This window comes from Photinus pyralis, unplaced genomic scaffold, assembly GCF_008802855.1.
Source record: "Photinus pyralis isolate 1611_PpyrPB1 unplaced genomic scaffold, Ppyr1.3 Ppyr1.4_LG1, whole genome shotgun sequence".
Classification (NCBI taxonomy): Eukaryota; Metazoa; Arthropoda; class Insecta; order Coleoptera; family Lampyridae; genus Photinus; species Photinus pyralis.
The window spans coordinates 61,445,749-61,459,622 of NW_022170249.1; the positions used below are offsets into that span (position 1 = coordinate 61,445,749).

At 36.5% G+C, this 13,874-nt stretch overlaps 2 protein-coding genes across 2 annotated transcripts; one reads left to right on the forward strand and one right to left on the reverse strand.

Moving 5' to 3' along the window:
• Positions 1–1,790: 1,790 nt before the first annotated feature.
• Positions 1,791–2,774, reverse strand: LOC116179671. The gene is made up of 3 exons (XM_031499486.1): positions 2,329–2,774; positions 2,043–2,226; positions 1,791–1,987 (listed from the first exon to the last, which is right to left on the reverse strand). Exons 1-3 carry the CDS (start codon positions 2,574–2,576, stop codon positions 1,799–1,801), a joined length of 621 nt encoding a protein of 206 aa, XP_031355346.1. The 5' UTR covers positions 2,577–2,774; the 3' UTR covers positions 1,791–1,798.
• Positions 2,775–4,205: 1,431 nt separating this feature from the next.
• LOC116165313 lies at positions 4,206–7,351 on the forward strand. The gene is made up of 3 exons (XM_031479635.1): positions 4,206–5,112; positions 5,170–6,413; positions 7,295–7,351. Exons 1-3 carry the CDS (start codon positions 4,380–4,382, stop codon positions 7,349–7,351), a joined length of 2,034 nt encoding a protein of 677 aa, XP_031335495.1. The 5' UTR covers positions 4,206–4,379.
• The last annotated feature ends 6,523 nt before the right edge of the window (positions 7,352–13,874 follow it).

A 13,874-nucleotide genomic window follows, 5' to 3' on the forward strand; every position in this document is an offset into this window, starting at 1 on the left:
AATGTTAAAAATTTTCCAACTTTCGAAATTCAAATGCTAAAGAAACGCTACAACACGCAAAATCCAAGACTGAGACTGGGTCAAAATGGCATGGCTTTACTACCTATGATCACAGATTTATTACTATGATGTAGGAAGTCGGCATTGCTGCTTAATCCTTCATTCACTTCTCAACGAGATAGGTATGCATTCTATGCGAAATCTAATCGTTCGCAATGAGAGCAATTAAATATGATATGACATCCCACTGCTCGCGATATTATGAAAATAAACTTATGTCATTGAATAATATTCAATGCTTATGTTCCACAATTTACTTAGTAATTTAGTATGGTATTTCCCAGTCCCAAGTCGGTTCCATATTATGCCAAATACGATATGTGAGGGGGTGTCTTACGGTTCGCCCCTGTCAGTAGGGATGGTGGGCGTCCCGAAAAAACAAACGCCACATTTCTTTCTAAAGTATTTTAAATCGGCGATCGGTATACTTTGTTTCAAGGGTGCTGAACCTTTCGTCACACTATCTGACGTCACAGCAAAATTAAGGCAGGTCGTAAATTAGTAGTTGGTTTACATATTGTCACATTGACGTTTCAACTTATTTATTAAGGTGTCACTATCGTTCAGTATTATCAGACCGTCCAAGTTGACAATCACTTGTAAGGCATCTGGTCCTGATAGGTTTTTTCCTGTCCCCAGGTTTTATAATGGCTAAATGGTCATGTATTTTATGTAGAGGAACTCCGTTGGTATGAATTAAACTCGAGATTAAACTTTTTCCACCGTTTGTAATCACCTCATGTAACCGATTCTTTGCACCGACAGTCGAAATGGATACTGCCAGAGCATCAGAAATTCTTTGAGATCAAGTGTATGATGGTTACAGAAAACGCATAGGAACATTTGTAACTTTGTTTAGGCAGTTCGTAAATAAATATTTTATTTGTTACTCAGTTGTAAACGTTGATTAACAAGACAAAACGCAAACGGGTAAACGTCATGTTTAAACGCTACTGACTTGTAAAACTGACAGCAGACCTGTAAAACTGACAGCAGACCTGTAAAAATTTTACAAGTTAGTAATCTAGTAATTTCATTGGCCAGAATTAATGCGAAGTCTCTGTTACATGGACAACATGATATTTTAGACATTTCTTCAAGATTAATTTAAGAACTAATTATTTACGTTTACTATTGTTTACAAATGAGTAACAAATAAAATATTGTACATTATACGCCAGGTAATAGTTTTTACTGGGTCTAGGAGATGACAAGCTCGCCTAACGGCTCGCTAGTCAACTTCTCCTATCGCCAGTAAAAACTCACTTACCTGGCTAATAATGTAAAATACTATTGTTTACCTAATGTTGATGTGAAATTAAGTATGCTACCAATGTGAAGAATACGCGTTAAGTTGCGCGAATTTTAATGACCCTTAACTAGCAATTTTTTCAGAAGTAGAATAGGCCATGGTTTATCGGTAAGCCTTTCGCATTTATATATCTTACAAATTTGAGATAAAGCGTAGTCATTATACCACAAGCTCATTGAAATAACAACGCATACATACAGTTTCTGTTCTTTTACACCACTCGAGATATTCGCATAAGGATCTTGAATATCTTCTGATCCGATTTATTAAAAAAAAAAAACGCAATTGTGAGAGAAAACAGGTAGTGAAGATATTTATTCCTGAAAAAACTCTCAAATGTTCATATTCAAATCGTATGTACAAAAGAAAAAACGACACTACACCACAAGATGGTATATATGTATAAACGGCCCAAAAATAATATTCTTAAACACGCTCATTCTCTTCTGCCTCATGAATATAATCATCATAATAATCTTCGTCACTATCAGATTCGTCCAAGTTGACAATCACCGGTAAGATGTCTGATGTATCAATATGTTGTTCCCGTTCCCAGGCCTGGTTTATAATGCCTCTTGTATGATCAAAATATCTTTTCCATTTTTCCGGTGTAACCTAAACATTAAAGTTATTAAGTACTGTTTCACAAAACAGCATATAAAGAGGTTACTTTGTGCAGTGCCTCATTCCATAAAGACAAAACGGCACTGTGTGTGACAGGCTGAATTGAATCGATCCTTGTATCGTAATGCCGTTTGCATTCTGACCATACCAGTTCGATTGGATTATACTCGCAGTGATATGGAGGAAGTCTCAAAACACGATGACCATGTTGTAATGCTAGTTCGTCCAATCTGTAAAAATCAACGTGGAGTGAAAAAAAACCATAACAATCTGCTTCATATCCAAAGGTCTACCTAACTGCAACCAAACATTTAATTATCAGCGATGCCTACCTAAATAGTTTTGGTGGTATATGATTTTTCACTACTTCCCAGATCTGATCTTTCATCATTGTTGGTGCAAATGTAATGTCTCGTGATGTTAGCCACTCTATAAGTGACATTTTTGTCCAGCATTGATTTGGACTTTTTTCTACCAATCCTGAATGGTAAGAAGCGTTGTCCATAATTATAAGAGAAGGTTCCTCCAAGTTCGGGAGCAATTGTTGTTCAAACCACTTCTCAAAGTTAAGGCAATTCATGGAGTCATGATAGTCTCCGGACTTGCTACCAGATTTAAAAATTAGACTTGCGTGTGGTACAAATCCATCTTATGATCCTGCATGGAGTATTATGTACCGGACCCCTTCACTACTTTTTTTTCTAACTGTTTTGAGAGTACCATCTTGCCAGCTTCTTCTAAAAGACCCTTTACTGTATATCCAGGTTTTGTCTAAAACCACAGGTCGTAATGGAAAGAGTGAAGTTTCGTTGTGTTTAAAGTCCCTCAAAAATTGTAGTCTTCTTTGAGCTACATAGGGCTGTTCCATTAAAAATAATCTATTAGAAACGGTGCCACGTGAATTTCAGTTTCTTCAAACTGCGGGACAAAGAGGTAGCAGATATTTCTACGCCATCAAGTCGTTGAAGATTACTGTGTAAAGAACGGAGTGTAACATTCTCACTTATAAAATCAATTCAATAAGTGTTCTAGCGAACCTCTTCATTTGAAGCAAATCTTCCCTTAGAACATAAAGAATGTTATTTACCTGTCGCATACATTGCATAAATCCGTGTCCTTATTACATGTTCATGTATTTCATGCAGCGGAGGTCCGTGAGATAAACTAATAGCCACACTTTCTTGCGATTTGTAGGTAATAATCATCTTTTTTAACACCTCTTGTACTAATTCTTTTTACAGTCGACTCGACAACGATACACCCAGAGCAGCACAAACCCTCTGTGATTAAGTAAGCATATAATTATAGCAAACGCATAGGAAACACTTAAGTACATCATATACTGCGCTTACGGGTAATAAAGTTTTGCCTGCTTCTTTTTCCCTTTGGAACACAGAGAAAAATTTTTAACCTCATATCAATGACTGTCGTGTCTTGACTTGAAAACATCAGCACAATGTACTTTTACATTGGTATGATGTAATGTTGGTATAGAATCAATGCTATTCAATCATCAGTTAATAACCTTGGGCGTTAATGCTAGGACTACGCAACCCTTGCGACAAGGTTGTACATTCATTCGGTTGATGTGAAATTGTATCTATTGTAGTAGTTTTACATACTGACAATGTAAATTTTGCCTTACGGTGATGCCTACAAATGTTTGAAAATTGTGTACTTTTCATTAACAGAAGTTATTGTTTCAATGAATCTTATAATCGATTAATGCAGGCAGCATGCCTTCCACCAATGTATAGGTAGGTACTACGTTTCAAGTAACACATATCGTCGCCTTAGTAAGAAAACCGCTTAACTCCACATTTGGGCCATTTTCATATTTTAGCGCCATCTAATAGAAAAAAGTTTAACCTATTAAGTGAGAAATCCACGTAACCGCCACAACAATGTTTCCCGCCTAAAAATTAAATCAAGAAACACACGTAAGTCCATGTGTCAAACTTAGGTTGAGAAATGCGCGTAACTCCCAGTTCTCCTATATTTCCAGCGTGTATGCAGGTGTTTACAAGTTTGGTGATAGTTTAGTGAAAAAAATCAATACATTTTGGAGTAAAAAACCAGTTTAATATATAGGTAAGGCTGTTACGATACTTTTAAGAGTTTAATTGATTTAAAAAATGTATTGTATTTGCTTTAATTACGACTTTTTTACCGGCTATGGAGATACGCGCTTTTCCAACTTTAATTTAATGTGTTTATTTTGTAATTACACGTTTTTCTGCCCTTTTGCTATAGCTACTTAATCCTAGGTAGTTATTTTTTAATTTAAAGTTTGACAAGTAAATATGCACAAATGGTCGTATAAGTAAAGAATAAATAAGAACAAACATAAGCCATAGATACATTAGAAGCTTTTAATTTTAGGATGTCGTCTCGCACAAAACGTATAATGGACTTGGCTAACCAACAAGCAAGCTCTTCTTGCGTGGAAATGGTTGAATATGTGGTTGAAAAAGACGGAATTTTGTCACCTATTCATGCAAGACCGTCTAGTAAAATAAATGAACCACTAGTAAATAGTGTTAAGGTTGTACCACCGATGATTCAAACTAGTTTTGACCAAATAGAATTTCCGGCAGACGAGCCGGTAGACTTAAATGATGCTGCTAGCATGTACCATGATAACTTGACCAGTTTCGACCATTTAGAACTGCCAACAGATTTAAACGATGCTTGTATTTCTACCGATTGTGACCATCATGATTTGCCGACAGATTTAAATGATGCCGTTAGCATGAACGATGAACCGGACAATCCAGAGATTCTAGGAATGGAGCAAGACGAAGGCAACATGAATATTATTACCACCACAAATACTTCTTCTGAACACGATGCTGGCTCTGACGACTTGGATGTTTCTTACGTTCCTGAAGAAAACGATTCTGATAGTAGTAACTCTGCCAATGAGGATGATTTTAATAACAATGAAGAAAGAAATGAGGCCAATACCAGCCTGCCTACCACAAGAACTCGAAGGAAGAGAAAATTGTCCGAATCATGGAACTACAATATTAATAAATATAAACGTTTAAGAGGTCAGCCTTACCAAGGAAAAAAAGAAATAACCGGTAAATGGAATTACAACATTAACAAACCAGGTACATAGTGTTCTGCAGTAAAAAACATGAATAATAAAGGATTTATTTTTGTTTTAGGCAAGTTCTTAGAAAATCCGTGCAACTGCTCTCTCAGTAAGAAAAAATCTGCAATTCAGTGCCAAAAAATGACGGAAGAAAAGCGTTTAAAGATTTTCCAAAAATTTTGGAATAAAATGACTTGGAATGAAAGAAAATTGCAGGTACAGGCTCTAGTGCAGTGCGACAATGTTAAGAGAAGGAGAGGAGAACTTGAAGTGTCTAAAAGAAAGTATTCTATGAAATATTTTTTACAAGTGGATTTGGAAAGAATCAGAGTGTGTAAGCGGATGTTTGGTAGTACACTAGGTTTAAAAGAAACGCTGATATTGTCTTGGCTTAAAGAATTTAGTCGCGAGCCTGATGACTATCTGGGCAGCAAAAAAAGCGAAACAAGAACGGCGAAATTTGCAGAAAAAAATACGGCTGTGTATCAGTTGTTACAATCTTTACCAAAAATGGAAAGCCATTATTGTAGATCTTCCTCTAAAAAATTATATCTAGAGCCACTTTGGCGTTCCAATGCAGCACTGTACAATTTTTTCAGGCGAGAATATTGCGCCGAACGTACTTTAGAGCCTCCATCCATAGCAACGTTTATGAAGATATTTGAAGAGCTAAACTTGTCTCTCTATGTTCCTAAAAAAGATTTGTGTGACGTGTGTGAGGCCTACAATACGAAGAACTTATCTGAAGATGATTATAACGCACACCAAACGTTAAAGCAAGAGGCACGTCAAGAAAAGGAAAAGGACAAATCTACTAACGATGTTACAGTAAACGTGTATGCAATGGATTTACAAAGCGTGCTGTTAAGTCCCAAATCGACAGTCGCTGCAATGTACTACAAAACCAAACTGGTAGTACACAACTTCACTATTTATAACCTAAAATCCAAGGAAGGATTTTGCTTTCTGTGGAATGAAAGCGAAGGGGCCTTGACTGCAAACGATTTTTCCAGCATTGTTTCCGATTTTGTTGAACAGGAAATAAAAAAGAATAAAGGTTTACGTGAAATGATTTTTTTTAGTGATGGTTGCACGGGCCAAAACCGCAACTCAACATTGGCCAACGCGTTTGTAAACTTAGCTGCACAGCACAAAATTGTCTTGACTCAAAAGTATTTGTTTAAAGGGCACACTCAGATGGAGGTGGACTCGATGCATGCAACCATTGAAAGAGAGATTAGAAATCGAAAAATAAATCTGCCCGCTGATTATGCTTACTACTGCCAAAAGGCAAGATCGAGTCCATCTCCTTATAATGTAAGATATCTCACCCATTCGTTCTTTAAGAAAATGGATACTATAAAATTTTATACGTCAATACGTCCAGGTAGAATCGTTGGCGACCCCGTTGTCACTGACATAAAGGCTTTAAGGTACTTACCAAACTATGAAATCCAATTCAAAACGAGACATACAGATTCTTGGTGTACATTAAACCAAAGATTGAATAAAAAAACGGCCCCGTGCAAGTTTGAAGATTTGCCTTTCTTATACACAGAACGCAGAAAAATTAAAAAGGAAAAATATGAGCACCTCCAAATTCTGAAATTAGGACTTCTACAAGACTATCATCAATTTTATGATGAACTTCCGCATGAATAATTTTTTTAAAATTACTTTTTCGTTTATTCGTTGTGATTTTTATTGTGAGAATATTTTTTAGTTTAAACTGTATGAATTTCTGTACAAGATTTAAAATACGTATTCTGTTTAATATAGACTAAAGTTTTGTGTAATTACCAACTATGTAGTTGTTTTCTTTGGCGAAAACCACGTATATCCAATTATTTTATAATTTTTCACAGGAAAGTAGCGTAACTCCTTTTTAAATCATTACAAGCACGTAATTTCTATATTTTTACCAGAAATGTTAAATCTAATGTATTTTTCTATATTCATGCAAAATTCAAATCTTTTATCATTGACCTAACTCTTACAAAACGTTTTTTCCTTCTCCTGTAAAATTAACTAAAATGGAGTTACGCGAGTTTCTTACTAAGGCGACGATATGCGTTAAATTATCATAAGAAAAAATGCAAATTGTTTTGAGATACAGCATTGAACTTAGTAACTTGCAAGTTGCAAGGAAACCAGAGTTTCAATGTAGGTATTCACAAGTTGCTGGACGATTGTTGCAGATAATCACACCAGCAGAAAAGATGTTAAAAAAGTCTGCGGGTAGCCGCATGACTTAAACGCATTTTTGGTGTGTAGATCAGTGACATTACCGATTACAACAATATAAATATCCGGCGAACACATCTTTTAAGCACAAAGCTAACGCAAAAAACCGGAAGTCTCTATCTATTGTAGTTTTCGAGAACTCAGAGATCACCAGCCGGCCAAAGTGAGACTATAAGCTGCACTTTTGTTCCAAAAATGCGATATAATATATTTGTGGGGAAGACATCAATACCGAGTTTTATAAGCTCATACTTCCACCCCAATTCGAGATGATGGAATTCCAAAAGTAATGCTGAGAGCATTATGCGGGTCACTCTGTAATATAGGGGCAAGCCTGTTGACGGCCCAGTACAATAAAATTTAAAATAATTAATAAATCTATTGTGCTTCCAGTACTGGATACCAAGTTGGTATATTCTCACCTTCGAAAAGAGATTAAAACCTATTTCCAATCGTAGTTTGCAATATTATTCCATCAGAACCACTGAAAGCACAGTACGACAACATATTCATAAGGTAGAGTTTTAATTGCCTTTTGGAGAAGAAAATAAATGAATATGCATTTCCCTATGGCTATGGCCACTCTTAAAACGATAAAAAGGTTTTCGCCATAAGGCCAGTAACATTAGCGCATTTACCATGAATTGATCAGTACCTCCCAAAAGGTCATATAATGGACTATTTAAAGGAAAATAAGTTAAGCATAAATATTTTTATAAATAAGAAACTTAGCATTGCGTTGCGCGCACCTGATGTTTACAATATGCGATTTGTTTGCCTGTACTAGCTAATCTTCGTTCACCCAACAGAAATAGTTAAGCCACTCCTACAAAATTTGGGCCAATGTAAGCAGCAACCAGTTTTACAACCACAAAATTATAAAAAGCGGAAAATTTGAAAAATCAAATTGAAATGTCACTTGCTCAAGACTAATTATGGCGCTATCTCTCTGAACATAACTCGTGGCAAAAATAGTAAAACCTGCAAACTGTTAAATACATGTAAATATGCAACATAAAAACACTGTTTTTCTTCAAACGTCATATAATATTGACATTACGTAGCCCAGCACTCTGAGTTAAAGTTTGACTTTTTAGAACAATCGAACAAGCGGCAGTGAAGTATTTTCTTAGACCATATAGTACATGGACTGCTATTCGCCCTATGCTTTCAATACAAAATGGGTGGTCACGGATAGAGGGCACTGTAGTCGTGGGTATGTGAATCTCAGGGTAAACTAAAGTCGTATAAACACCACTCGGATCGCGTAAAGGGCAGCTTTATAGTACCCGCGTAGTACGGGAAGCTTTAAATACTCTTCATTATTTGCTATACGTCCACAAATAAGAATAAGTTTGCTTTTTTTGGGATATCTAGGCGATTAATCAATTGACGTTTGTTAATTTATAGGTTGACAGTTTCAAATCGTGTCTAATCGGACAATTTCGATCAGACTCGTTTACCCTGAAACTCACATACCCAGGCGATGTCCTTGACCATATTTTAGTTACAATTAGCAGTCCATGTACTATATGGTCTAAGAGTATTTTAGTGCCTAGGCAATAAAACGCTTCAGTGCCAGTGTCACTTTGTTTTGCTTTGACAAGTTGATGTTATTTACATTAGGTTCTTGGTTCACCTAGCAAGTGCGTTGATCTTTCCTTCTGATTTTAACAGAAATAAAAATATAGTCGATCAAAGAAGCTATTTATTTATTTAAATAATAGTTAATGTTGAAAGTTCAGTTAGTCATATTACCATTATTGAAATTAAACCTTCGTTCCTGCAGCATCCAAGTTTTGAAGAGTCAAGTTTTGTTTGGCTCGTCTTATTTCTAATGAATGAATGAAGTATTTTCAAAAAACTGGATTGGTTTCTGCTTCAAATGAAGGAGTAGTTGAAGTCATTCCATCTGATAAACCTGGATTTTCTAAAGTTGTCGAAAGTATTTTTTGTGCAATTTCATTTTTATTTGAAATCGAAAAACTCGTCCACAATTAAAACGTCAAAACTAATAATGGCCAACTATAGCAATTGTTATAGTCACCACGGCCGACGCGCTCACGGCTACCCATAACGATCGGGTTAATATTTCTTCCGATTTGAAAACCATTATTTGGGCGTTACTCTCACGTTTGAAGAAAAAATAGCATATATTATGCGGAGCTAAAGTAACTTCTTATGGCTCGTCAGTATTTTGCTGGCCTCGCTTCGCTCGGCCATCAAACACTGACTCGCCATAAACAGTATCACTTTAGCTCCTCATAATATAATATACTATTATATTGAGAAAAGTACAAAAAAGTATTATTACAGCAGCACAAAGTTTTGAAATTACAAGTGCACTTGAATATAAACAAAGGTACATAACAATTTAAATCCTGTATCGCTTCACTCGGATTCGGACTCCGTTGATGTCGAGTCATCTCCCACATGAATTACTAATGGCTCCACTACGATGTCCATTAAAATGTCAATTTGCCACATTTCTATTTCTTTTATTAATTTCCATAAAGTAGTTCGTTTCAAATGGGGTAAGTCTTCGTCTTCGTATAACACTGCCAAAACTTTACTCAGGGTAGGTGGTTCATTTCTTTCGAAGAAAGAATGAAGCAAACGTCGAAGAATACTTTTAGTTCCGGAATCAATATTGTCCAAAATTGCTCGTGGTCGATAATATTTTTTAGGTGAATGAAGTTCGTGTACCTCTGTATACTCCCGAAGAATCTTGTAGACACTCGGAATGCTTACACTTAAATTACACAATAATAAGTAAAAATGAATGTGCCTAAGATGAAAATTACCTGCTGCTTTAGCCGTAAACTCAACTTTAGCCGTTTTAGATACCCCGGGTTGTCTTCCGAATATGCCTTGAAGATATTTAAAATGCCAGTTTTGTCTTCAACTGAAAAGTGCTTGGCAGAACGTTTTTTCGGTGGAGAGAAAGCAGCACCGGCGACATTCATGTTTGCGTATAACTTTTCTTGATCGCGAATAATATAACCCTAAAAACAGGCATGTAAAAATCGTGTATAAAATTTTATAATTACTCACCTGACTATCTTTAGAATACACCGACGAGTCTTTATAAAGACTATTTTGTGTGAATAAAGGAGATTAATGGCAAATTGACGCAAGTAAAGATGTAAAAACGTAAAAACCGGCAGAAACGCAATAGGCAAGATGACAGATGACAGATTACCCAATTCGGCCAATTCGCTTTACAAGTGTGATTGTGGCTTCAAAAATTACACCAATAACAATGTCGTATTCAAATGTGGCGGTAATTGTTGAGGAGGGGCTTAACTATTTCTGTTGGGTGAACGAAGTATAGAAGCTTCTTTGGTTAAAATTTTAAAGAATTATCTCCACAAATAAGAAAGTTGGCATTACCCAGTCTGCGCATGAGCAGGATTTTTACTATACCTATGAGTAGTTAAGGTCTCCGACGGACGGACGGACAGAGAAAGTGGAATAGCGCACCCAACTTCGTTGAAAAATGCGCTAATCAGTAATCACTGTATGTGTGTATAATAAGCTGATGTTCCAAGTTCCAAGCCTTTTATGCTTCATTTATTATGCCACTCTTGGTTTTACTTTATCAAGGTACTGACCAATGACGTCATTTTGTTATGTTTGAACTACCTCAAACGCAGGTTATTGTGCCTTGAAATAATAATTCCTTGCCTGAAATTAAGGCGCACACTCGCCCATGTATATGTAATCTGTTGATGTTTCAAGTTGTTGTATTAATGTTCCAGTGTCTTGAACCAAGGTCCGTCTTCCACTCAGTAATGCACGAATGCATCATATTAAGGACACTGCCTCAACCGAAGGGTTAGGTGCCTTGAAATAATAATCAGACGTCTCAAATCAAGGCTCGCAATCCTTGTTACAACGCCTACATGTCCTAGTGACCTGGGTTTTAGCCTATGCCACGCACTATTCAATTATTTCGCGATTCGTAACGAAAAGAGCGTAGTGTTTGAGTGTTGCTGCAGGTTACAGTCATTTGGAGAATACGAACAAAAGGTACGATCATTGAAAATTATCTAATTTAAAAAAAAAGAGTGCATGATTTGTTAAATATTAAAAAGAGAACGCAGTCGTCCTTGCCCAAAATTCGGGGAAATCAGTTATTTTAATAAACATCCGCCGGCATAGAGGCACAATGTACAATATAAATACAGATTCACTTTCGCTGTTTGGTAATTTAATATTACCTATACGGATTAATTATTGTACCGCCTCTCTATGCAACAAACGCCGACTCTGCAGCTGGACGTTCCAAAATAAACAATAATTAATAATGGCTTGGTCTCTGTGAATGTGAACTCTCAATGTGTCGTCGCAGGTATAGGTGCTAGGAGCATTCGAATACCTCCTGAAATTTTAATTTGAAAACAGTGAACCTGTGAACGCGATATTACAGTTAGTGATCCATTTTTTAATTTCTTATACATAGATGACTTGTGGGTGGGAGCTGCAGTCAATTACTTGTATGTGAGTAATAATTGTTACATATATACCAATTTGATCCAAGCATCAGGTTTTACTATATTTAAATCTCAACTTCGATCTGCTATCAATGAAATAGGTACTCTCAAACAAAAGCGGGACGCATATTTGTAAGCAGAAGACGCGTCCGTCAAAAGACGCGAGCCGAAGTAGAGTGGTATATAGCAGACGAGTCAGCAAAACCACTTGGTAAACAGCAGACACGTCGGAGTAGGTTAAGGGTACGTGCACTACGGCGCTGTGATACTAGATGATAGCTGAGATCATAGCTGTGCTTTATAAGCGCTTGTAGAATGAATACGGTATAATCAAATGAGCCCGTGCACAGTGAAGGTGTGAGTTAATCGAGTATCCGCACTGTTATACTCGCTTGTATTTTAAGGAATGGATCGTACCATTCTTCTGCGCGCTGAAATCGCGTAAACAGTGTTATTACTAGTTGTTCTTCTGCACATATTGGATTTGCGTGGCAATTTTTCCAACTCTTCGTTAACTTCGGTGTGATTCTTTTCAAAATATAATCAAACGTCTCCGGCCCCATTCGTAAATATTCAAAAAAACGGTCAGGATATTGGCGCAACTCTGCATATAGGTGGTGATATTCACCTAATGTAGAACGCTTTGCATTTATTGGATGTACATACATGATATTCTCTAGAAATAACCTTATGTCTCCGTAAAATGTACCATTTTGAGGCCACCGAACAGAAATAATCGTCTTCTTTATATGACATTTTGCAACCGACTGATGAGTATTTCAGCGTTGTTGTGCACACCCCATCAGCGCTTATACTCGACGCTTTCATCTATCATCTATGCTACAATCTCGTATCACAGCTCCGTAGTGAACGTACCCTAAGACCTGTACCTATATAGCAGATGAAAAAGTTGGATTTTTGCCAGACGCGTCTGAATAAAAGGACAGGGCTCGGCTCTTTACTTTTGTATAAATATACAGGAATATTACACTATAAATAAATAACACTTAACATTGATTTGCCATACTTTTTTGGGATAGCCTATATAGCATGTTCTTATCTACAATCTAATCTACAATTAGTACAAATTCAGGTCCAAAAGGAAAAATTATAAGAAAAGGTAGTGGTCTTCCCCATTTTGGGGAAGACCACTAGGTACCTTTTCTTATATGTAATAAATTAATATACACCCAAAAAATATGGATCAAACAATACACCAAAAGGATGCGCGCCTGACACCATTAGCGTTCTCTATGTCAACGTGGTCTAATATTACAAAAGATTTTTGTACAAACATTTTAAATTAAACTTACCTCTACCTCTTATTTACTGAAGAGTTTGCAGACGATCACGCTATTTTCCTTAACACTTTTATATGCGTAATTCTTTGGCCATTTACGCATTCGGCATTTTTAAGGTATAAAGTGAAAAAGCCGACGTATCAGGCAGACAGCTGACGCCTTACCTGATATATGAATATAAAAATAAAAATGTCTGTGCTGCACTTCCTCCAGTAAACAGCAGACGTGTCAGGCCCAGGCGGATTCTGGCGGACGCATCTGCTAAATATTAACATTCTTCGAGCAGGGCGAAATTTACCGAAAGGATAACGCGTCTGCTATTTACAAATATGCAAGCGGGACGCGGGGAACGGAATCAGTGCGCATTGTAATTTCACAACGGGAAATGCAACTAAACACATTTGACACTGCAGCGGTATCCCGCTTTGTAAAATGCGCTTCTGCAAAATTTGTACTACTATTTTTCATTTCCTAATTTCAGAGAAACTCGATCCGATGTGATTTCAACGTCTCTTTCTTTGGATTTATCAATGTCAGAATAAACTACGAAAGTATCGATTGCCCAAATAGGTAACTGGTAACACATTTTTGAATTGCTGCTAAGTACTGCAGCTACAGACCATCTACAAGCTTACTCAGTTAGTTAATTCTATGGTGATTCCCTATATTTCTATTGCATTGCATTAAAAGTTCTACCTGTACGATGTTGTGCTTCCTATGTAAAAGGCAATTTAATA

Excerpts from the sequence above, each read along its gene's own strand:
- LOC116179671 (XM_031499486.1), bottom strand. The coding sequence starts at position 2,576 with ATGAATTGCCTTAACTTTGAGAAGTGGTTTGAACAACAATTGCTCCCG. Across the intron at positions 2,227-2,328 it reads ATACCACCAAAACTATTTAG|ATTGGACGAACTAGCATTAC; the intron begins GTAGGCATCGCT and ends TGATTTTTACAG. Across the intron at positions 1,988-2,042 it reads GGAATGAGGCACTGCACAAA|GTTACACCGGAAAAATGGAA; the intron begins GTAACCTCTTTA and ends TTTAATGTTTAG.
- LOC116165313 (XM_031479635.1), top strand. The coding sequence starts at position 4,380 with ATGTCGTCTCGCACAAAACGTATAATGGACTTGGCTAACCAACAAGCA. Across the intron at positions 5,113-5,169 it reads TTACAACATTAACAAACCAG|GCAAGTTCTTAGAAAATCCG; the intron begins GTACATAGTGTT and ends TTTTTGTTTTAG. Across the intron at positions 6,414-7,294 it reads CGAGTCCATCTCCTTATAAT|ATAATCACACCAGCAGAAAA; the intron begins GTAAGATATCTC and ends CGATTGTTGCAG.